Raw genomic sequence first — 25,609 nt, 5'->3', positions numbered from 1 at the left:
CAAGTTCCTTTGCTGTTTCAGTAGCAGGGTGGATTTATACAGGGAGCGGTTGATAGCCCTTCCCCTTTAACATGCTTGAAGCAACTCCTCAAACAAGGGACTAACATTTTACGTCCCTTCCAAAAGACGTATGCATCCCCAACTGCAATGTCTCCAAGTTACCAACTAGTTGGAAACAGGAGCTCAACTGTGAGGCCACTGACATCCCTTTTGGTAGATATTATAACACCAGAAATAACAGCTGAGCAGAAAAGTTGACTTTCATTTATGTGTTGTTGCTGTCCTCATAGTTGATATATCTGCATCATAATTGTTGCTGTAAGAGACGATAGCAGACGATGCCCAACAGGGTCCAGTGGAAGAGCCCCTTGATAAAGGCTCTCCTCCAATCCACAGGGTCATGCCCCTCCTCAAGTCACTGATTGAAAATGATATGGCAAATGGGGATGATTTTTGCTGCATATTCCTTCTAAATTCTGCATGGTATGACTTGATCCCATTGACACAAGCATTAAGAATCCTGCATGTCTATATAGTGACCACCTGTCCACATAGACCAGATTTCATCGGTGCCCTGAGAGGTCTTCTTGGGCAGCTTTGACTGTACTTGCTGTTGACATACCAGCTAAGATGTCTGATTGTTGCTGCAGGAGACGATAGCAGACGATGCCCTGCAGGGTCCAGTGGAGGAGGTCCTCGTGCTGAAGGGTCACCAGACGTCCATACAGCACCTGGCCTTCCACGCACACGGCATGGCTCTGGCCACAGGGTGCTCCAGGGGCGTGGTCAACCTTTGGTCACTCCAGGTCTGTTTGTTTGTTTGTTTCACATCACCAGGAATGCCAGGGTCAGGTTTCCAAACCGGCACCCGACCGGGCAGTTTCTGGGAAACGAAAAGTTTGATATAAAAGACAACAAAACACACAAAAGAAATCGAGCATAATTTGAGTATTTTTCTTGATGCATTTTCAGTGTTCGTTTCCGCAAACAGCCCGGCCGGGCCAAGGTTTTGAAATTTGACCCTAGCATAAATCACCTTTAAACAGAACACACCAGTTTTGTACAGTAGGTACAGACTGTAAGGTTTGATCCACGCCCACGGCATGGCTCTGGTCACAGGATGCTCCAGGGGCGTTGTTAACCTATGGACACTCCAGGTTTGTTTGTTTCACATCACCTTTAACCTAGCATGCCAGTTTCTACAGTAGGTACAAGCTACATGTAAGACCAGACTGTAAGGTTTGATCCACCCCCACGGCATGGCTCTGACCACGGGGTGCTCCAGGGGAGTGGTCAACCTATGGTCACTCCAGGTCTGTTTGTTTCACATCACCAGGAATGCCAGGGTCAGGTTTCCAAACCGGCACCCGGCCGGGCAGTTTCTGGGGAAAGAAAAGTTTGATATAAAAGACAACAAAACACACAAAAGAAATCGAGCATAATTTGAGTATTTTTCTTCATATGCATTTTCAGTTTTCGTTTCTGCAAACAGCCCGGCCGGGCCAAGGTTTTGAAATTTTACCCTAGCATAAATCACCTTTATACAGAACACACCAGTTTTGTACAGTAAGTACAGACTGTGTAAGGTTTGATCCACGCCCATGGCATGGCTCTGACCACGGGGTGCTCCAGGGGCGTGGTCAACCTATGGTCACTCCAGGTCTGTTTGTTTCACATCACCAGTAATGCCAGGGTCAGGCTTCCAAACCGGCATCCGGCCGGGCAGTTTCTGGGGAAAGAAAAGTTTGATATAAAAGACAACAAAACACACAAAACGTAAAGAAATCGGTCATGAGCATAATTTGAGTATTTTTCTTGATATGCATTTTTAGTTTCCGCAAACAGCCCGGCCAGGCCATGGTTCTGAAATTTAACCCTAGCATAAATCACCTTTAAACAGAACACACCAGTTTTGTACAGTAACTACAGACTGTAAGGTTTAGTCCACGCCCATGGCATGGCTCTGGTCACAGGATGCTCCAGGGGAGTGGTCAACCTTTGGTCACTCCAGGTCTTTTTTTTTTTTTTTTTCACATCAGCAGGAATGCCAGGGTCAGGTTTCCAAACCGGCACCCGGCTGGGCAGTTTCTGGGGAAAGAAAAGTTTGATATAAAAGACAACAAAACACACAAAAGAAATCGAGCATAATTTGAGTATTTTTCTTGATGCATTTTTAGTTTTCGTTTCTGCAAACAGCCCGACCGGGCCAAGGTTTTGAAATTTGACCCTAGCATAAATCACCTTTATACAGAACACCCCAGTTTTGTACAGTAGGTACAGACTGTAAGGTTTGATCCACGCCCATGGCATGGCTCTGGTCATGGGCTGCTCCAGGGGCGTTGTCAACCTATGGTCACTCCAGGTGGGAAGTCATCTCATTCCCTGTATGATCGCATGTGTGTTTGGTGAAAAAAAAAGTCGGGTGGTACAAGATTTTGGAGGGTAGACGAATTGCAGTGGTGTCTCCAATTACACTTAGAAGGTAGACCTATCACAATTACTCCCTGACGCTGGTTTCACCGAACTCGTGCATGCTCCCACCAGGTTGTGCTCTCGTGAGGGCAGATCTCGCAAAAGCGCTGGAGTTTGGAAATGTGTCTGCTCTGCTGATAGGATGTACAGTTAACAACAGAATTATTCATGCCCCTTGTAAATGTGTTGTGCTGTGTTCCACCTCCAGAATGTGGGATACATTATTTTAGAATAATGCTGTTGCAGCATCAATTTTTGCATACCTGCTGTTGAACTTTCACAGGAATTTCAATGGTGTGTTGTTAATTTCCCGTAGGATGGAGCTGTCACTCAAACCCTGATGGGCCAGGGCACCACACAGGGCCTGGTGTGGGCGGGGGAGCAGGCGCTGGTAGCTGCCTTCAACAAGTCCAAGGTAATCCTCTTCTTCTTCGTTACTACGTGCTGAAAATCATTGGGCTGAGGTCTCCAAGCATGGTACATGAGATGTACAGAAGACTGTAAGGTTTGATCCACTCACACTAGGAAGGACCCCTTACCTACCCCTTATCAATAAGTGTGGTGGGTTCTTTAACATGTTCGAGTACCGGGAAGGACCCGTACTCTTTATCAAAAAGTGTGGTAGGTTCTTTAACATGTTCAAGCACCGGGAAGGACAAGGGGTGTTTATGTTACTGTAGGGCTGTATTTGTGAGTGATGACAGTTCAGCACCAGGGACAGGGATGGTGATGTTACTGTAGGCCTGTATTTGTGAGTGATGACAGTTCAGCACCAGGGACAGGGGTGGTAATGTTACTGTAGGCCTGTATTTGTGAGTGATGATAGTTCAGCACCAGGGACAGGGGTGGTGATGTTACTGTAGGCCTGTATTTGTGAGTGATGATAGTTCAGCACCAGGGACAGTGGTGGTAATGTTACTGTAGGCCTGTATTTGTGAGTGATGACAGTTCAGCACCAGGGACAGGGGTGGTAATGTTACTGTAGGCCTGTATTTGTGAGTGATGATAGTTCAGCACCAGGGACAGTGGTGGTAATGTTACTGTAGGCCTGTATTTGTGAGTGATGACAGTTCAGCACCAGGGACAGGGGTGGTAATGTTACTGTAGGCCTGTATTTGTGAGTGATGATAGTTCAGCACCAGGGACAGGGGTGGTGATGTTACTGTAGGCCTGTATTTGTGAGTGATGACAGTTCAGCACCAGGGACAGGGGTGGTAATGTTACTGTAGGGCTGTATTTGTGAGTAATGACAGTTCAGCACCAGAGACAGGGGTGGTGATGTTACTGTAGGCCTGTATTTGTGAGTGATGATAGTTCAGCACCAGGGACAGGGATGATAATGTTACTGTAGGTCTGTATTTGTGAGTGATGACAGTTCAGGGACAGGGGTGGTAATGTTACTGTAGGCCTGTATTTGTGAGTAATGACAGTTCAGCACCAGGGACAGGGGTGGTAATGTTACTGTAGGCCTGTATTTGTGAGTGATGACAGTTCAGCACCAGGGACAGGGGTGGTAATGTTACTGTAGGCCTGTATTTGTGAGTGATACTAGTTCAGCACCAGGGACAGGGGTGGTAATGTTACTGTAGGCCTGTATTTGTGAGTGATAATAGTTCAGCACCAGGGACAGGGATGATAATGTTACTATAGGGCTGTATTTGTGAGTGATGACAGTTCAGGGACAGGGGTGGTAATGTTACTGTAGGCCTGTATTTGTGAGTAATGACAGTTCAGCACCAGGGACAGGGGTGGTAATGTTACTGTAGGTCTGTATTTGTGAGTGATGACAGTTCAGCACCAGGGACAGGGGTGGTAATGTTACTGTAGGTCTGTATTTGTGAGTGATGGCTGTTCAGCACCAGGGACAGGGGTGGTAATGTTACTGTAGGCCTGTATTTGTGAGTGATAACAGTTCAGCACCAGGGACAGGGGTGGTAATGTTACTGTAGGCCTGTATTTGTGAGTGATACTAGTTCAGCACCAGGGACAGGGGTGGTAATGTTACTGTAGGCCTGTATTTGTGAGTGATACTAGTTCAGCACCAGGGACAGGGGTGGTAATGTTACTGTAGGCCTGTATTTGTGAGTGATAATAGTTCAGCACCAGGGACAGGGATGATAATGTTACTATAGGGCTGTATTTGTGAGTGATGACAGTTCAGGGACAGGGGTGGTAATGTTACTGTAGGCCTGTATTTGTGAGTGATGACAGTTCAGCACCAGGGACAGGGGTGGTAATGTTACTGTAGGCCTGTATTTGTGAGTAATGACAGTTCAGCACCAGGGACAGGGGTGGTAATGTTACTGTAGGTCTGTATTTGTGAGTGATGGCTGTTCAGCACCAGGGACAGGGGTGGTAATGTTACTGTAGGCCTGTATTTGTGAGTGATAACAGTTCAGCACCAGGGACAGGGGTGGTAATGTTACTGTAGGCCTGTATTTGTGAGTGATGGCTGTTCAGCACCAGGGACAGTGGTGGTAATGTTACTGTAGGCCTGTATTTGTGAGTGATGAACAATCAGCACCAGGGACAGGGATGGTAATGTTACTGTAGGGCTGTATTTGTGAGTGATGACAGTTCAGCACCAGGGTCATGGGTGGTAATGTTACTGTAGGCCTGTATTTGTGAGTGATGACAGTTCAGCACCAGGGACAGGGGTGGTAATGTTACTGTAGGGCTGTATTTGTGAGTAATGACAGTTCAGCACCAGGGACAGGGGTGGTAATGTTACTGTAGGGCTGTATTTGTGAGTGATGACAGTTCAGCACCAGGGACAGAGGTGGTAATGTTACTGTAGGGCTGTATTTGTGAGTAATGACAGTTCAGCACCAGGGACAGGGATGGTAATGTTACTGTAGGGCTGTATTTGTGAGTGATGACAGTTCAGCACCAGGGTCAGGGGTGGTAATGTTACTGTAGGCCTGTATTTGTTAGTGATGACAGTTCAGCACCAGGGACAGGGGTGGTAATGTTACTGTAGGCCTATATTTGTGAGTGATGACAGTTCAGCACCAGGGACAGGGATGGTAATGTTACTGTAGGCCTGTATACCAGTGGACTAGCACCTTACTGTATTGGCCTGTATGGCCCAAGTGCTTCAGAATGGAGGTTCCTATACACCAAAAGGTACAGGAAGGATTTTTACTTTTATGTCAATGAAGGTTAGACATCCAGGTAATAAGATGTGACAGGTAACAGGTGATGAAAGGTAAACGTTTCAACGTTTCAGACAGCATCTGCTGTCTTTCGTCAGGGACTAAACAAGTATCTGGAGTTACCAGGTTTTAAAGGCAACCTAAGCAATATTAGGGCGCTGAAAGTCATATATTCAAAATCAATTTTTTTCTGATTTCTATCCATAGTAAGTTTAGATAACACTATACCATCACATATCGACCATCATGGAGCAAAAATGTGATGTCGTTGTGTGGCGGGAACTCATTGAAAATCTGAGCACTTGGAGGCCAGCCTCAGAATTGATATGTTAATGAGGTGAAGATAATTCTAGGAGTTAGGTGCTCAAGTAACCCCTTCCCTTCTCCCCCAGGATGTGTCGCTGATGTACTACAGCCAGGACTGGTTCAGCCACCACACCTCGCTGGCCGCCGCACGCATGGCGCTCCGGTCGCAAGGCATTGTGGGACTACACCAAGCACCGTGTATGAAGGCACTGCTGAGAAGGTTACCCAGAATCCTTCAGGAACAATACTCATATGAAAAGGTGAGGCTAAGGTGTCACCTGTCAATATTTTTCAAGCCTGAAAATGGATATTGATTCATATGTTCACGAATATGTTTTGAAAATGGAAGATTGGAAGTAGAATAGAAATTAAGAAATCTGCTTCGCATGAAAGCTCATCTGTGTTGGTAGAGTACATATTGAAAATTTTAAACTTTGATCCAACACTATGAGTTGAACTCACTACGAATTTTCGGTTGGACCTCCAACCTTCGTCAGATGTTCGATCCACTGCGTTGAACGCCGGGAAGTCGGAGTCGTGATGACGTCAGAAGTGAATCGAACGGGCAGACAGAATCTTCCACCGTCGTGGTTCAGGGAGGGGTGATCCCGCTGCGTTCGATTCACTGCTGACGTCATCAAAGTTTAAAATTTTCCAGTAAGAAATCTGCTTGTTTGACAGTTGTGTTGTGTTGTATTATAGGCCCATGTGGTGTGTGGAGATCAGCTGGTGCACAGCACCTTCCTACAGAACTTTGCCGCCATGGCGATAGGGCTCCAGCTGGAGAAGGTGCTCTGTACCACTCCATGTCCCCCCCACCTCCGCAGCAGTGTGGAGGAAGGATGTAGGTATGTATCATCACAGACACACACACACACATACACACACACACATATACACATACACACACAAACACACACACACACTCACACACCATACACACCATACACATACACACATTTACACATACAAGGATGCAGGTATGTATCATCACCCCCCCCACACACACACACACACACACATACACACACCTACACACATACACTCGCGCACACACCTTTGCAGCAGTGTGGAGTGAGGATGCAGGTACATACTGTAGATCTTGAAACGTTCGCAGTGGCTTTATCATTTTCACTGTGAATTCATGACACCTCCAATATGCGTTTCCAAAGCACTACTACTGTACTACAGAATTTTGTTTCAACCACGAACTTAAAACATCGCAAAAACCTCTTTTCACAAAACACTGTGAAGTTAAGTCCTTCCAAATAAGATGAATTTACAGCATACAGTGATGTCACAAAAACATCCATGTTACAAATACACATGTATACCATTATCCTATGTAAGAACAACATTTCAGGAATTAGATTAAGCACCTGAAATATTTGAAGTTTGAAGTAAAAGGTAGCGCTTAATGATCTAAAAAGCTGCCTGCTCACGAGAAGGTGTAAGTTTTGTGCAATGAACGCAGTGGAAAATGAAATACATTTTATTTGCCATTGTCATCTATATGACGCCAAAAGAAACTAATTATGTAAAACAGCTTCCATAAATTCTCCTAGCTTTCACCATTTGAATACTTTACACAAACCCATCATTCTACTAAAATCAACCAACCCACTAAAGATACAAAACGTGGATAACTTCATTTTCCACTGCCTTCAAAAAGAAGTCAAACCCAACCATAGTCAACCATAGTTAACACAGAACTTTCACAGTAGACTAGATAACTATTTTGATTTCCATGTATCTCCATGTACCTGTTTGTCTGCAATTAGCCTTTGGGCATGAACTTGCAATAAAGTTATAACAAGACCATAGCACGTCCAGGTCAAGAGATACAAAAATTGAAGTTCTGCTGCAGTACCAAGGTCACATACCAGGGGGCCCAAAAGCAACCTTGATTTTCGGCTTCACATCACCTGCCCATATACCAAATATCATCATAATCCATTAAGAGGCTCTTGAGTTATGCTGACAAGAGTGGTCCGGAAACACAAACAGACAGACAGACAAACAGACAAACCCAAAACAATATCTCCATTTTTCATGGAGATAATTAATGATGTGTGTGACGTTGCAGGAATGTTCCGGAGTGGACGTGGCTGGCCTCCTTCTCATCAGCACTGAAGTCAGCAGAAACGCTCAGCAGGAGGTCCACCTTCCCATCAACCTTTGTGGTTCCCGACATCGAAACCATCAGCAAGGACGAACCCATGCAGCCAACGGTGGGTTTTTCCTCTTCACTCAGAGTCTAGTTTTCTTTCATCTATTCATTTATCTATAAATCTTTAGTAAATGATTTCCAAGGGCGCCCTTACAAATCATAAAAAATCAGCATACAAAAGGATAACTTAGCATAAACTGGCCAAGAGACATTTCAAATGAGCCCAAGTTTGGCTCATTTGAAGACACTTGAAAATTATTTAGGGTTACGGCTAGGGTCAGGGTTAGCCTTTAATTTTAAAACCTTCAAATATTCATAACTCTGGAACAAAGCACGATATGAAAATGATGGTTTATATTATATATATAAACATATTGATATTGACATATGTCAAGCAGGTATCTCACTAGACCTGCGGCACATTGGCGACCTCACTGCGACGTATATTGGATTTGTGTTATAATTCTTTTTGTTTCTGTCACAGGATAACGTAGCATGGAAACTGAACATGGATGAGGAAATCATGGCCTGGGCTACACAGAAGCCCGAGGTAGGTTGTACTCTTTCTTACTTATCCTCTTCGTCCCTGGAGAGCCACAGAATTCTATTCATAAAGTGAAAACCTGTATGGAGAAGATTGAACAGAACTTTCTCTATGACATACAAGTTGTAATTTAGCTTCACCAAGAAGGATATATTTTTGGTAGTGTGTGTGTGTACAGGTGTGTGTGTGTGTGTGTGTGCGTGTATGGATGAACAGCATAACTCGAGAAGACCTGGATGGATTGTATTCATATTCGGTCCATGTATGTGGGTAGGTCTTGATGAGACCTAGAAATGATTAGATTTTGGGCCCCCTAGTTGCTTGTTATGGTACTGCAGTGGAACTTGCTGTTGTGATATCTCGTTAATGATGTGATCTTCTCTCAGATAACTGATTGCATGAGCCCTACTTACATACAAATCTCAGACATTGCGTTGTGTACTTTGATAACAGACTTACTTACTTGTTCACGGGCCCAGCGGATCTTCTAGGAAGTTACGAGAACCAGACACTTACACATGTACACACGGTCGTTCTACAGTATAGCAGACCTTGTTTCCTGTCTTCTGTTTCCGTAGGATTGGATGCTGGGTGGACGGTGTGAGGCGTACATGTGGGGAGGGGGGCGACATGGGCAGCTGGCGGAGACCGGAAGGAGTCTGCTCACTCCAACCATCACCCCGTCCTTCTCACAGGCTCAGCAGGTAGGCAAGTCTTTATTTGCAAACTCATGTCTTAAAGGCAACCATGTAGTACATGTATGTAGCATGCAAAGTCCAGTGATTAGCGATCTTGTCTCTGGAACTAGAAGCCGCAAGCCCCTGCTGCCTAACTCTAACCAATAGAAAATGGGTTAGCTATACATGTAATTGTTAACCCGGATGCCTTACCTTCATAAACGTACTTACTATGTTCACATTCTCCTGTTGTGAACACATTAATGCTTTTTAGAATTCTTTTGTATGATTCGGTATAACAAAGTGTGAAGATGTGATGTGATGACAAAGCTGTACAATCTAGCTCTTTGGCTACCAACAGCTTTTACCCGCCTTGTGGAAATAAACCAGTCTACTACTACCACATAAACGTACTTACTGTGTTCACCTTCTCCTGTTGTGCAGATCATCTGTGGGCAGAACTGCACGTTTGTGATCCAGGCAAACGGCACAGTGCAGGCCTGTGGGGAGGGCAGCTACGGCCGGCTGGGGCAGGGCAACTCCGACGACCTGCACCAGCTCACCATCATCTCAGCACTGCAAGGTTTGTTTGTTTGTTTGTTGTTTGTTTCCTTAATGCCCACGGTCTTGATGACGACCATTCTGGCATGATGGGAAAGTCATGTAAAGTGCCTCTCCCAAGGGCACAAGATCGGTGACATGACAGGATTCGAACCGGGGACCACTTGGTTCTGAGGCGAACACGCTGCCGTTGCGCCAAACAATCCCACGTATTGTTTGTTCATTCGTTTGTTCATTCATCTGTTTTATCATCCGTCCGTTCCTTCGTTCCTTCCTACATCCTTCATTCATTTATTCATTCATTCAGTCATTCAGTCATTCAGTCATTCAGTCATTCAGACCCTTGTAGTGCCTGGTGGTAAATAGGTTGGAAAGTTTCCTTGCTGTTTCAGTAGCAGGGTGTATTTTTACAGGGAAGGATTGTTATAAGCACTTTCCTTTAACATGCTCAAGACACCTACTTTCTGACCTATTGCTCTTTTGATTCTATCTAATCAGAAGAAATATCAACATCATTGAAAACAAGGAGTCTGCTAGTGGCAATTTCAGATTTCAGGTCCTGCTACCTTTAATATCTAACAAGTGCAAACACATTCAACATGATGTAGTACTTAGTATATATAAATATATACAAGAAAATATTCACCATACAGTGTTTACAATATCCAGTAACTACTTTTGTTGATCTCTTCCAGCAGAAAACATTTACTGTCACAGTGGTGATACATGTATGTGTATGACAGGCTTTCTTGTAATTAAAGCCTGTCATGTTTGTCACCATGATAGAATAAAGTAGGTCAAACTGTACTTGCCTTTCTTGCCCATGGCACTGTACATCTAAGATTTTGTGTCCGCACCTGATTTTTATTTCTGTGAAAATGTTGTAAATCAGACATCACGCAGTTCAGTCGATTTCCATGATTGTTGTTAGAATTTCTGCTCTGCCTCTTGGGGTTATTTTGGGGCTTGGCTTCCTTTGGTAACTATGGTCTTTATAGTCACGGTTTCCCACTGTAGGCTGTTTGTCTGGAGCCGGGAGACTCGGTGTGTTTTGTCCCTCTCCATGTGCAGGACCTTCCTGTAGATTTAGGGCATCTCCTGTTCCAGCTTGGTCTTCCTGTGGGTTCACACGGTTTCCCACTGCAGGCTGTTCGTCTGGAGCCGGGAGATTCGGTGTGTTTTGTCCCTCTCCTTGTGCAGAACCTTCCTGTAGATTAGGGGCATCCCCTGTTCCAGCTTGGTCTTCCTGTGGGTTCAAATGATTTTCCTGTATCATGGCGACAAGTGTCTGATGGATATCTGTCAGTTTTTGCCAGATTGCATTCGTCAAGTCCGGTGTGCGGATGAGTGTTGCCATTGGGTTGATAAGTGAGTTCAGAGAAAAGCCTGCAAGTAGTAAGGACTTGATAGGGCACATATCTGGGCTGCCCTTGCCGCACACTACCAAGGACAGGAGGGATAACAACCAAAAGACAAAGCACACTACTACATAAATCATTACAGTCCTGGCCTTGTACACCTTTTCTTCGTATTTTCTCTGTGCCTCCTCTTGTGCAGCATTGTTTGGCTGATCACCCCCCTCCCCGTTTTGTACAGGACCGTTTTCTCCTGGTGCTCCCAGGGGGACCCCTGCCTGCTCAAGCCTTCTCTTTTCTCGTTTTCTGATCACTACATACACACTTATATTTGTGAACATCATGACTATGCACAGCAAGAACAATATGGATGTATAAATGATGACAAAGGCCAGCGGGAACCATGCAAGGCAAATGCCCGTGGTCAAGGTCTGCATGTGGACACAGTTCCAGCCCATACTGGGTGAGAAGGCAAGCAAGGAGACAACAACCCATGAAACAGTTATAGCTACAACTGCACGCAGTTTGGCACTGTGAGCATGGATGTGGAAGTATATAGGATACATTACAGCAACATAGCTATTTACAGACCATAGAGATAGAGCTGACGCTGATGTCATCTGAGTAAATAGGATCAAGTTGATATAAGTCAATTTAAAGTCATACATTTCATCGTGTCCGACATGGCCTACACTGCGATACAGAAGTCCAATGCCTGCAATAACATCTGTGACTGCCAGATTTGCCAGGTAGAAGTAGCTGGCTTTGTGGAGTGCTCTTGTTCCGATGATTCCCAAGAGCACAACAGCATTACTGATGATGATGGGAAGTCCCATCAGCCAAAAGAAAATGTCAGTCCCTGTTCCCAATCTCACAAGATCCTCATGCATGGAACAGGCTTCGTTGGCTTGTGCGATGGCTGCCGTATTGTTCTCTAGATGCCACTCGTAGCAGGACACTAAGCTTGCAAACTCAGGAGCAGATGTCTCCTCAGTGGGCATCCATGGGTCGGAGCTGTTGTTGAACATGGTGGAGCTGATTCTGGTCGTCTGCAGTCTGAGGCAGGGTGTGAGATTCCCGATCTGCGGACGAGTCTGTTGGAGTTTGTGGCTGGACTAGAAAGCAAGAGCGATCGATGCGGCCCTACCTGATCGCGGTGGGTTTGATTCCGTGTGTTCAGACCGTAGCACGTCACGACAGCAGTAGCTCCGATAGACTTGCGTGGGCTGGTACTATGGCAACGCACTGTGCACGTTTTTGAAAGATATGTGCAGTATTGTATGCCTTGAAATCAACATGTTTTGCCATCACGGATAACTCTGCCAACTTAATTACTCCAGCAGCAGGAAAGACATTGTTACTATCACAGTAGTGTCCTTCAGTGAGCAGTAAAATATATATCTATGGAGAGAATTTCAATTACAGACATTAATTGCTTGAGCAACAGGATGCAGCTATGTGTGCAATTTTGAATGTGTTGAAAATATTTCAATACCTCCAACATGATGAGTTGTTACCATTGACGACACTTCAAACTAAAGGAGGAGACCTATGTTACCTATCTATGGAGTGAAAAAATTTCAAGGATAAAACTTATTTGCTTGAGCAGCAGGATGCATAAAGCAGAGATATGAGGCCTGAGAGTGTCACATACACAGAACTGATGGTTTGACATCCCCTCAAAAGAACTACGTGTATTTCCTGGTGTTGATAAGCCATCAAATCATAATACAATTATTATATTAGCATTTTGAATGGTTCATATCACATCCTGGGGTTTTCCTAATGAAATTGGTAGATATCGTGTAAGTCCTGGTGTGATTTGGCAGATTCTTGATAATTGTCCCATCTTGTGTGGACAAGACTTTCCCTAGTTGCCATGGCAACATCCACTTCGCCACACGCAACAGGTAGTATCAAGGCCAATCTCCAAGTAGATGTATGGAAACTGTCATGACTGGCTCTTGATCCCTCCTGTTTGCGGGTCAACAAATATTTCTGCTGTAACCAACTGGATTCGGGGTTAAGCAGCCGTTTTGGGGGTCCTTACCCCATTTTACCTGGACCCAAGGAGTGAAAAGTGGGTTAAAAAGAGTGACTTTTCCCTCCTTTTCAACCCCCATTTTGGGTGAAGACCCCCAAAACAGCTGTTTAACCCCAAATCCAGTTGGTAGCGTTATTTGTTTGTTCATTCAGACCCTTGTAGTGCCCAGTCACCCCAGTGGCAGTGTGCAGTATTGTATGCCTTGAAATTAACATGTTTGCCATCACGGATAACTCTGCCAACTTAATTACTCCAGCAGCAGGAAAGACATTGTTACTGTCACAGTAGTGTCCTTCAGTGAGCAGTAAAATATATATCTATGGAGAGAGAGAAAATTTCAATTACAGACATTAATTGCTTGAGCATCCAGGATGCAGCTATGTGTGCAACTTTGAATGTGTTGAAAATATTTCAATGCCTCCAACATGATGTGTTGTTACCATTGATGACGCTGCAAACTAAAGGAGGAGAAACATGCTATTCATATTCTGTGATGATGTTCATTAACAGAAATCTTTATTGACACGACAAAAGTACAGCGACTTTCGTAAGATCTTCAATCATGCAAACAACAAACAATGGTACACAAAATGATTAAGCTAAGTACAAGTATATGAATACTTCAACATGTCGAGTTTAACGTATCACTTACACTACAGTAACTAGCATTCTAACAACGATCTAGCTATCTAGCACGGTCATTGACCCTATACACCTTTTTCACGCGGCAGACATGATGGAATGAAAATGAGGCCATTGTGGCCAACATTAGACCGACCCTAACTGTCCATCACAATTAGCAATTCAACCAATGGTTGCATGGTTATTAGAAAATCGACCAATGATGAGGAAGTTGCTGAGGATAACATAATACTAGAAAAGAGAGCTAAATGTTACAAAAACAGGCGATTGCTAATGATACAAAACCTAAAATAAGATATACTGGACATATATAACGTCCAGTGGTGCTGACATTGTTGTTCATGTCTGTCCATGGGTTTCTTTGTGACCCAGCTTGTGATCTTGTCTTTGTCAAGTCAAGTCGAGCCAAAGCCTTTATTTGTCTGTCCATAGGTTTTGTTGTGACCCAGCTGGTGACCTCCCGTGATTCTGACATTGTTATCTGTCCGTAGGTTTCGTTGTGACCCAACTGGTGACGTCCTACGGTTCCGACAGGTTCGCACAACTGTGGTCCAACCATTGAAAGTGATGAAAGTTGTCTTGTCTCTGTCTGTCCGTAGGTTTTGTTGTGACCCAGCTGGTGACCTCCTGCGGTTCCGACGGCCACTCCATGGCGCTGACGGAGAGTGGAGAGGTGTTCAGCTGGGGGGACGGGGACTACGGGAAGCTGGGGCACGGGAACAGCGACAGACAGCGCCGACCCCGCCAGATCGAGGCTCTACAGGGCGAGGAAATCATACAGGTGACCGCACAATGCCACATTTAAGCCACATTTTACTGTGTTCTATCAGGCACACTGTCAAATCTGCCCAAGAAGTTCTACCCTGGGTTCCAGACTGTTTATCGGGCCTTTTAGCCAGTTCCCTTTAGCCGGTACCTTGTAGTCAGTTCCTTCGGCAGCACAGAGACCCCAGCCCGCAGAACCCTAATTAGCGCGCCAGGGGATTTCTAGCCGGGGAATTAAAAGGGGCAGGGTTCACTCTAACGGGCTACAACTCCCCGGAGCGTTGATTAAGACCGGGCGGGCAGACTGCTCTTGGGCCGCCGAAGGAAATCACTAGTGATCCGGTACTAGTCTGGCGCCCAGGGTAAAGAAGTCCAAGTGAAACATTGTGAAAAACAGGAAACTGAGAAGGGTTAAACAGTTAGACTGAGAGATATACAATGTATAAAATGAGTTTTGTCATCTTTACCTCTATGGAAGGGCTGGTCATCATATGTATATTATATAAATGTGTTTGAGTAAGAACAGACAGAGTGGTAGTTTGTTAGGCTACAGCATGTGAAGGTAAACATCAAATACTGCCTGTCTAGTTTTCATTTTCGTTTGCTATCCCCCAGATGGCCTGTGGGTTCAAACATTCTGCTGTGGTGTCGGCTGATGGGAAACTCTTCACATTCGGTAACGGCGACTACGGCAGGCTGGGGCTGGGAAACACCTCCAACAAGAAGATCCCAGAGAGAGTCACAGCACTGGAGGGCCAGATGGTCGGACAGGTAAACACTAATAGTCTTGTTTGTTCGTTTGTTTACACGTCAAGGATGATTCTGCTGTTTTCTCTGAGCCATGTTATCTGTGGAAGAATGATAAAGATCTTTGCGCACAACCAAGTGTTTCATTCAAGTCCAACATTTCGGTGACCATCTAGATCTGTTACCTTCCTCAGGGCAAGTCTGATTGGTTCTACCAACCTGATGAAATTGTTCACGGAGGTCATCTTTGTAGATTTGGAAAATCTTAAATGAAATTGTTCTTATACTGATAGCCATGATTTTGTTAACAAAAATTTATTGTGTGTATGGCTAAAAAGATATTGAAAGGGGAAGACTGAACAACAGAATCATGCATCATCTATTGGGCAGTCTGCCTCTCACGGTCTGTGGTTGGTGACTAAAAGGTGCTACTTCCCACTGCAGCAAGGTGTTGCTGCTACAGTGTGAAAAATGAAGCCCTAGATCTGATGGAGTCTATATCCCCCCATCATGGTTCATGACTGGAGTCAATTTTCTAGTCCACATACGGCCTCCTTAATCCAACAAGCATATCTGTTTTCTTTGTTTATGGGGGAGAGGTGGCAGACAGTCACCAAAACACTTTGTCATCCACTAATTATTTGCCCCCATGATGAAGCTATTCACTGATGTTGTTGTTGTTGTCCTAGGTTGGCTGTGGGTTGAACCACACACCACCTGCTGTGTCAGCAGATGAAAACGTGATGTTGTTGTTATTCATGTTGTTGTTATTATTGTTGTTGTAGGTTGGGTGTGGCTTGAACCACACACTTGCTGTGTCAGCGGACGGTAACACGGTGTGGTCCTTCGGAGACGGAGACTACGGCAAACTGGGCCTGGGGAACTCCACAGCCAAGTCAACACCGCAGGTCTGTTGGGAAAGTGCATAACAGTAGTTCGGGCAACTATCTTAAAGCCCTGTCACACATTCAGGGGCCACAAGTCTAAACAAGGCCACATATCAGGGGGCCCAAACCTACACCACTTCCTCCTTACATCACAAGCTATCTACCACCAAAAAATCAGGACCATAGCACGTCCAGGTCAATAAATACAAAAAAAAGGATGTTCTGCTGCAGTACCAAGGTCACACACCAGGGGGCCCAAAATGGACCTTGGCCTTTTTCTTTCCACCAATATCTACCCACGTGCCAAATATCATCACAATCCATCAAGAGGTTCTTGAGTTATGCTAACTACAAACATCCGGAAGCACAAACAGACAGACAGACCCAAGACAATATTTAACAATTACATATTAACATGACATAACATATCAATATTTTTCGTTGAGATAACAAACAATCATTCATCTATTAGCCAGCCAAGTGCCACTGTTGGCATCCTGCAACCCCAACTTTTGCCAAGGTTAAGAAAAAGAGATATCTAAATGAGCCCATTGGCTAAATGAAGTTTTTAAGTGAAACTTGCAGCTTCCAACTTAATATCAGTCGTATTCAATTCCTTTAACCTTTTGTGCAATTTAATCAGCATTATGTATAACAATTTGCCACCCAAATTCCTGATGTTTTTTCCAGAGAGTGGACCCCCTGTGCGGTATAGGAGTGAAGAAAGTCTGCTGTGGAACTCAGTTCTCTGTGGCACTCACCAAGGATGGCAGAGTCTTCACATTCGGGCAAGGTGAGATACGTGTACAATGTACATGTATATACCTCCATGAAACAGGAGCTGTTGTTTTTGTGTGTCTGTTTGTCTCCACATTATGTATTTTCCATATGGAAATTTTATCATGGTATAGTGGCCGAGTGGTCAATTCTATAGTTCAAAGCTTTTTATTGATCAATTTTGTATTGCAAAGCTTTTGATTGGTAAATTCTCATCATCATCATCGGTCGGTCGCATAGCGGCCGATCACATGTCCTCTCCACATCCGCCGGTCAGTAGCCATTGCAGTGATGGCCTCGGGACTCAGGTCACCTTCAATTCAGCATCCCCCAGCAGGTTCTGGATGTAGGTCAGGTAGCTCGTCTTCTGACGTCCTGGTCGTCTACTGCCATGTGTCGGAACGTATGTCCTGAGTGGCTCCTGATTGGTCAAGGCTATTATTGCAAAGAGTCTGATTGGTCAATTCTATATTACAGATCATCTGATTGGTCTATTCTACAATTGCAGATTGACTGATTGCTCAAAGCTGCTGATTGTTCAAGGCTATTATTGCAAAGAGTCTGATTGGTCAATTCTATCATTGCAGAGCGTCTGATTGGTCAGCCAGAGAGTCGCAGCAGGAATCACAACCGACCGCAGCAGGTTCCCGCGCTGGAGGCGTTCTTCGTTGAGGACGTCGTTGTCGGAGCGGAACACTCGCTGGCCTTGACCTCCACGGGCGAGGTTTGTTTGTTTGTTTATTCATTTGCACAATAAACAACATAACATGATACACATTGATAATAGAAACATGTGCAAGAGGAGGCGAAAACCTTAAGTGGCTTATTCTATTCCCACCTCCTTCAAACTGGTTTAACATTTATCATAACAATAAAAAAAGAAATACTGTAAATGCATTTAAGTTTGCGTAGTTTTAATTTCACACTAAGGGGAATATGGAGTGTTTGTGGTATTTTTAAGTTCGCGGCAGCGCTATAGTCACATACTGCTACAGTATTGGATGAAAATGTTTGCGTCGGTTTTATGTTCGCGGTGAAATGGTTGCTGCCTTAACCACCAGGCTAAAAGGTCTAGATCAGTTAGACTGGTCAGTTGGAGGCGCTTGAACCCCACTGTTGCAAAGATATCTTAGGCCACACCAATTCAATTTCTTGGTTAACGGATTTTTATTTGCAAAAAAAAAAGATTTAGAAAAAAAAATCATGAAAACAGAAGGCTGGCCCAGTCTTCTGTTTTCATGAATTTAAAAAAAAAAAAAATTCTTTTTTGGAAAATAAAAATCCGTTAACCAAGAAATTAAATTGGTGTGGCCTTAGATATCTTAATGAAGTGACATTTTAACCTGTCTGCAGGTGTGGGCGTGGGGAAGCAACGGGGACGGACAGCTCGGGATCGGGGACACCAACGCCAGGAGGGAGCCATGCCTGGTCTCAGCACTGCAGGACAAGAATGCTAGACAGGTCAGCTCAGTTAGTTCGTTAGTTAATTAGTTAGTTAGTAAGTTAATTATGAGCCGTGTCTGGTCTCAGCACTGCAGGACAAGAATGCTAGACAGGTCAGTAAAGGGTCCTCGGACTTCTATTTCGAACTCTTTGCATTGTATTGTCTTCTATAGTATCATATCGTATTGATTATTTATTCAACCGGGGGAAACCTACTTGCGTTTTTCAATATGCTCTGTGTAATGTAACATAATCAGCTGCTACTGTGTCTGGTCTCTGGCAAGAATGTTAAACAGGTCAGTTAATCAGTTAATGAGTTAGTTTGTTAAAGACCTTCCCTAACCAGATGGTGCATAGGGCGGCGCACATCTCTGTTTCAACATCACTTGGGCCACACAACTTTGTGCAATCACTACAGCAGGATCTAGTCCACTGGTAGCGGTGTGTGTTCTGTTTCCATACTCTTTCTTATGCTTTCTTAGTGCTGAGTGCTAACCAGAGAGAGCAGTATATACCACTTATCAAGTCTTTGGTATGACCAGGCTTGGGTTTGAACTCGAACCTAATCTAAAAGCAAGGCAAACACTCTACCCTTTAGCTATTGCACTGGCCGGCTGCTGTTTTTGCTCACCCATTAACTGTCCCCATCACAGATTTCTGTGGGCAGGAATCACAGTGGCAGCTGGACAGCCCCTCAGTTATACCATGCAGATACAGAAGCTGATGTGTCATGCTGAAGGGCTGTTATACCGGCTATGCAGATACAGATACAGAAGCTGGTGTGTTACACTGAAGGGTGGTTATACCAGCTATACAGACACAGACAGAAACTAAACACAACCAAAACAGGCACTTATACAAATGTTATCTCTCCCCACCCCAGATTTCTGCGGGCAGGAATCACAGCGGCGGCTGGACAGCCCCTCCCCCACCCAAGCGCGCCCCCGGGGTGCCGGCACCGCTCCAGCTGGGCCAGCCCTCCTCCATCCCTCCCCAGTTCACCTCTCTGAAGGAGTGCAGCATCGACGCCATCAAGGCCAGACTCCGGCTCCTGCACCACTTCTCAGACCTCATCTACTCCTCCTGGAGACTCCTCAACCTCAGCCCGCACCAGGTAAGGACAGGTGTGGCAGGACAGGTGTACTGTACTTAAGAACTGATACCTTAATTTGGGGGGAACCAGCTTCCCTAGCTCATGGTCTCATGAGTTGGGCTCTCTTGTGTTTATTATTACTCTCGCCAAGAAGGTTATGTATTCCGCTCTGATTGCATGTGCGTGTGTTTGTGTGTGTGTGTGTAGTGTGCTTGTGTTGTGTGTTTGTGTGTGTGTGTGTTTATAAACATCATAACTCTGGAAGCTGTGAATGGATCCTTACGATATTTAGTATGTAGATAGGGTTGGGAAAAAAAGGTCAAATTCGATAACATGCCTCGTAGTTATATGCTCTTTTCTGATTGCATATTGAGGACCTACAAAAAAGATAAGTGTTTGGTGTCAGAAGGACATGTTCACAAAGATAGGCAACTAAACAAATTTTATTCAAAACTTGATCCAATGATTGATGAATCCTCTTTTCCTCCCTCTCCATGATTTGTTCTTAGATGATGCAAGTAATTCCCTCAAGAAGACAGGTTTGCACTCATACAAATTCTTGATAGATAGGCAGGAATACAATAGCTTTTGGTGAAAACATACTATCCTGTTAATTGTGAATTTAGCTTTTGTAGTTCTTTGTAAGGTGAGCTAAGGTGATTTGTTATGCTGGTGTAATTGAAATCCAGAATTTCCAGTAAATTTGGTTACTGAGATCTTTTTGCAACTCAACACAAAAAGCTCGGTGAATTACATGATCTCTGTAAATACGGTATGAATTACATTGTATCATATACATATATCATTGGAAAGCTCAGTTGTTCGACCTTTAAATGTAGGATCATGACAAATACGGTACCATTGTAAAGGGCGACAAATAAGCTTTCCATTGACGCATAATACTAAACGATTGATAAAAAAGAAAATTAACAAAAATAAGGTCAATCAAATTTGAGGGTACAAGTTTTTTGTGTTTAGTTCCTGGCTTGGTTAGCTGTTGATGACCGCAGTCATTTAGAATTTGGCGGATATTGATGGTGTATAACTATCCCCCGAGTTGTGCACCTTATTTCTTGGTGAGACTTTTTTTATCTAAAGGGCTTGTAACTGTGTTGTGTTGTTCCCCTACAGACCAACCTGGGTGTGTACAGCATCGGTGTGGAGGGCCTGGTGCAGGGTAACCTTCGACCCCTCCTGGCCCCCCGGGTGTACACCCTCCCCATGGTCAGGGCCATCGGCAGGACGATGGTTCAGGGCAAGAACTACGGACCTCAGATCACAGTCAGGAGACTAGCCACAAGGTACATCAAATCTTTGGCCTGACAAGACCTGAAAATTTGTATTTCACTAGAACTATTGTATAGTGCAACTTGTTGCTTTGTTATCCAGTCATCCAAAAAGGACTTTAGTTATCCAGTGATGTACCAATCTGATGACACTATTAAGATCTGAACAAACGACTGAATAGAAATGAAAGTGGATTCATCTTTCTTACCGCTGTCAACCCTCAGTAAGACATCTGGAGTTGCATGGTTCCTTGTCCTCTTGAACATTTTGGTGCGTAGAACCAACCAGGTTCACTAGGCTTTGCCATCCTTTTATGTTATGCATGCACATTGCTTTTTGTGGTGCCAAAAATGACTTTGATGTGTGTTTTGTCCCCCAGGAGCCGGAAGCTGAAGCCAGATGAGCCATAAAGATTTACACTGCAAAGATTTACCCAACTTATAAGTTGTGAAAGTTGCTGACTGCAGTGCATGTTTTGTTCTCTAGGGGGCGGAAGTGCAAGCCCATCTTCCACCAGATAGCCCGCCAGTCTGTCACCTTCCAATACTAAATGGATCTTTCTTGCATTGCAGCTAGGTGTCCCTCCAATCCATACAGCTTCCTTAATCCAATGAGTTCAAATGTCTATCAACTTGGGCCCCATCCAAGTCTATTACACAGCTGTTTTTTTATGATATAGTCTGTCACTACTGATTCTTTTGTAAACCAAGACATTAAAAAGAGATGATCCAGTGATTTACCAACCTGATGAAATAAGTGGTACCAGAAGTGTAAGCCCATTTCCCACCAGATAGTCCTCCAGGTTGTGAAGCTGAAGCTTGGATGTACAATTCCTGACTGAACTTGTCAAAGGTACTGACTGCAGTGTGTGTTCTGCTCTCCAGGGGGCATAAGTGCAAGCCCATTTTCCACCAGATAGCCCGCCAGGTTGTGAAGCTGAAGCCGGATGAGCTGTAAAGATTTACACTGCAAAGATTTACAGTTCTCAAATGTAATACATGTAACTTGTGAAAGTTGCTGACTGCAGTGCATGTTCTGTTCTTTAGGGGGCGTAAGGGCAAGCCCATTTTCCACCAGATAGCCCACCAGGTGGTGAAGCTGAAGCCAGATGAGCTGTAAAGATTTACACTGCAAAGATTTACAGTTCTCAAATGTAATACATGTAACTTGTGAAAGTTGCTGACTGCAGTGCATGTTCTGTTCTCCAGGGGGCGTAAGTGCAAGCCCATTTTCCACCAGATAGCCCGCCAGGTGGTGAAGCTGAAGCCAGATGAGCTGAGGCTGCCCTCACGCGCCTGGAAGGTCAAGCTGGTGGGGGAGGGGGCAGACGACGCAGGGGGGGTGTTCGACGACACCATCACGGAAATGTGCCAGGTACAAAAAATCAGAAACAGTGCTGTAATTATTATTGTATACCCAGAAGAGCTTTGCCTAATTGTAGTCCAAGGGCCGGGACCCCAAATTTCACATATCGGTACCACTTAGGCGGACAAATTCGAGATTTTAATAAAGTCGAAGTGCAAAGGTGTAGTTTTATTTTCTTCTATTCTCTAACTATGAAATAATGACACTACTATGCCAAAAACCATCGCAAAAGTCTACTTTTCCTTCGTACTGCGAAACAAAACCACCACGAAAGTAAAATGCATTACTTTTACAGTATCACTAGGGTCTAACTTACTTGTCATCCTCTTCAGGAGCTGGAGACTGGGGTCATCGACCTCTTCTTGCCCACGCCCAACTCCTCCGTAGAAGTCGGCTGCAACCGCGACCGCTTCGTCCTGAACCCCTCGGCGACCTCCCATGAGCACCTGCACCAGTTCAAGTTCCTGGGCGTCCTGTTCGGCGTGGCCATCCGCACCAAGAAGCCGCTGGACCTGCACCTGGCACCCATGGTGTGGAAGCAGCTTGCAGGCACGTCCTCGTTTCCATAAAAGCCCAGTACCATCACTGCTAAGAATGTTGAACAGCGTTAGTAATACATACCTTAGGATACCTTTAATAGGACGTCTCGGTGTAGAAGGCATCTTCTTGCCTGTTAGACACCCTCTTCTCACTCAGTGTGTATCCTATCCTTCCACCATGCATCGAGCCTTGCCTTAAAGTTGTTCACTGTCTACATGTGTCAACTGTATGGCATCTTTGACTTTTCAAGTCAGTGACAGATCATATTTAACACAGTATTGTAACAGCAGCTGTGGAAGCAGCTCGCAGGCACGTTTATGTTCTCGTTTCCACAAAAATCCAGTACCTAATTACCAAGCAGATCTATCGGTGGAAGTGACAGTATCCAAAGGGAAAAAGCAGCATCTCAGTGGCCTATTAGATACTGCTTTTGCCCTTTGGATACTGCCATTGCCACCGATAGATCCGCTTGGAGACCATCACTACTAGGATGTTGAACAATGAAAAATAACATGTTTCAACTGTATAACTAACAAATTTGACTTTTCAAGTCAACCAAAGATCTAACACACTCTTACTTAACACAGTATTGTAACGTCGCACTGATTTAATCAGGTTAAACTTCTGATGTCGCAATTGCTACTCAGCCACATGTTTAGATGACAACAATGATGGAATCTATTATTATACGTCTTGCGAAAACTAGAATAATTGTATTTTTATGTAGATTGTTTGATTTTGAATATGTACGACTGAGTGTAAGTAAAACGTACTGTATTTCAGATGCAGGGCTTGCAGTTCTTTACACAAATAAACCATTCATTCACTCATTCATTTACTCATTCATTCATTCGCTCATACAGGAATGCCCTTGACCATCGATGATGTAGAAGACGTGGACGCGCTGTTTGTGCAGAGTCTGCGCAGCATTCGGGACATCGACAAGAGCGGGGTCACGTCCGAGACTTTCCACGAGGTACGTTGATGAAGGGTAGACATCCAGGTAAACAATATTTGCAGACATACACAAGTAGTAAGAGTCACTCACCACTTTGCTTTAGGTAACTCGGTAAAACAAACAAACAAATATTTACTGTTTTCTCCCAGATAAGCCAACTGGACTGTTTTGAGGGTCAGAGTTTGCACAGACATTAAAACAAAGAAACAAACAAACAAATATTTACATATTTCTCCCAGGTGATTCCGCTGGACTGTTTCGAGGGCCAGAGCGTGGATGGCCGGTTTGTACCCATCATTCCCGGTGGCCGCAGCATTCCGCTGACGTTCCACAACCGGAAGGAGTATGTGGAGAGGGCGCTACAGTACAGACTCCACGAGATCGACAGACAGGTATGTTAATGATACAGTCAAACAGTCTAAGATGCCCATCCTGAGTCTCTTTGGTAGATTTAACAAAAATGGCCCTGCGGTTCCAAACTCTTATGCTAGGTGGCCCAAACTTATGTCACTTCTTCCCAAGCACAAGAGCTATCTACCACCCAAAACTTGTGACCATAGCTTTTCCAGAACATGAGATATAAAAAATCCGCCCGCGATTTTAACGTTTAGAAAAAAATAGTTTCTACTACTTTTCTCTAAACGTTAAATCACGGGCGGATTCCATCACTTCCGAAGTGCCAAAATTGTAATTCTGAAAACGTCATTTGGAAGCTAACACCTTCCACCATCTCACTGGCAAGTTTGTTTGGTCAGATGTAGTCGTTAACGCAAGTTAGAAAGCGATTTGTCAAGTCATGGCTGATACGAATCTGAGTTTCAATGCGATTCACGTGGTTTGTTTGGTCAGGGTGACTAGAGGCTACGTCCACTGAGTGACCAACGACTGACCAAACATTTGACAGACCACTCATCACAATGTTTTCTATGTTGACATATTTTCCCAGGTGTCGGCTGTGCGTGAGGGCATGGCCTGGATGGTCCCTGTGACACTCCTGTCTCTGCAGACTGCACGGCACAACATAATCCCCATTGTATGGTCCCTACAAAATGTAGCTCATGTAGTGATATGGTGACATATTTTCCCAGGTGTCGGCTGTGCGTGAGGGTATGGCCTGGATTGTCCCAGTGACCCTCCTGTCCCTGCAGACTGCACGGCACCTGGAGTCCATGGTCTGCGGCATGCCGGATATCTCAGTCGACATTCTCAAGAAAGTTGTCAGGTGAGATACCTCAAAACATTGACTAAGGACAAATAGACAAACTGTTAAGCTTGAGGGATATATCCCACTTTCTGGGTTAGTTTTCCAGTTCAATGACCAAGTGAGTAGAGTGTTTACTAGTACCTTGCCTCTAGTTGGTCATGAGTTCAATCCCCGGCCGAGTCATACCAAAGACTTTAAAAACAGTAAATACATATACATATACATGTATTGCTTTCTCTGCTTAGCAGTCAGCATTTTGGAGAGAATTGTAGTTACATTCGATTTTGGCACATCTTTCACCCAAAACAGACAGTGGATGTGCGGACTTCCGCACTGTTGAAACTCTGTCCTTGCAAAAGTTTCTAGGACTTCCCTAATTGGATAGATAAAAAAAAAGATATGTATTTTTTGCCTCATGTATACAGGTACCGAGAGATTGACGACAACCACCACCTGGTGCAGTGGTTCTGGCAGACCCTGGAGCAGTTCAGTAACGATGAGCGCATCCTCTTCATGCGCTTTGTGTCCGGCCGATCCCGCTTGCCTGCCAACATTGCCGACATCTCACAGCGCTTCCAGATCATGAAAGTCGACAGGGTAAGGAACTTGTCCCTTAG

General features: G+C 44.5%; 1 protein-coding gene across 1 annotated transcript in view; it reads left to right on the top strand.

Moving 5' to 3' along the window:
• LOC136427061 (probable E3 ubiquitin-protein ligase HERC1) overlaps window positions 1-25,609 on the top strand; it is a 224,335-nt gene that overhangs the window by 196,451 nt on the left and 2,275 nt on the right. Inside the window, exons 87-108 of the mRNA XM_066415778.1 lie at window positions 651-806; window positions 2,789-2,887; window positions 6,020-6,193; window positions 6,636-6,781; window positions 8,020-8,164; window positions 8,588-8,653; window positions 9,226-9,351; window positions 9,769-9,907; window positions 14,526-14,707; window positions 15,307-15,462; window positions 16,224-16,346; window positions 17,016-17,118; window positions 17,690-17,826; window positions 18,456-18,563; window positions 19,429-19,659; window positions 20,770-20,939; window positions 22,134-22,299; window positions 22,623-22,839; window positions 23,694-23,806; window positions 24,028-24,180; window positions 24,877-25,010; window positions 25,418-25,589. Coding sequence (XP_066271875.1) covers window positions 651-806; window positions 2,789-2,887; window positions 6,020-6,193; window positions 6,636-6,781; window positions 8,020-8,164; window positions 8,588-8,653; window positions 9,226-9,351; window positions 9,769-9,907; window positions 14,526-14,707; window positions 15,307-15,462; window positions 16,224-16,346; window positions 17,016-17,118; window positions 17,690-17,826; window positions 18,456-18,563; window positions 19,429-19,659; window positions 20,770-20,939; window positions 22,134-22,299; window positions 22,623-22,839; window positions 23,694-23,806; window positions 24,028-24,180; window positions 24,877-25,010; window positions 25,418-25,589 — 3,216 coding nt within the window. The remainder of the gene's footprint in view (window positions 1-650; window positions 807-2,788; window positions 2,888-6,019; window positions 6,194-6,635; window positions 6,782-8,019; window positions 8,165-8,587; window positions 8,654-9,225; window positions 9,352-9,768; window positions 9,908-14,525; window positions 14,708-15,306; window positions 15,463-16,223; window positions 16,347-17,015; window positions 17,119-17,689; window positions 17,827-18,455; window positions 18,564-19,428; window positions 19,660-20,769; window positions 20,940-22,133; window positions 22,300-22,622; window positions 22,840-23,693; window positions 23,807-24,027; window positions 24,181-24,876; window positions 25,011-25,417; window positions 25,590-25,609) is intronic.

Source organism: Branchiostoma lanceolatum, chromosome 2, assembly GCF_035083965.1.
Source record: "Branchiostoma lanceolatum isolate klBraLanc5 chromosome 2, klBraLanc5.hap2, whole genome shotgun sequence".
NCBI lineage: Eukaryota > Metazoa > Chordata > Leptocardii > Amphioxiformes > Branchiostomatidae > Branchiostoma > Branchiostoma lanceolatum.
The sequence above is the reverse complement of the archived record's forward strand: the minus strand, read 5'-3'. Positions and strand labels throughout refer to the sequence as shown.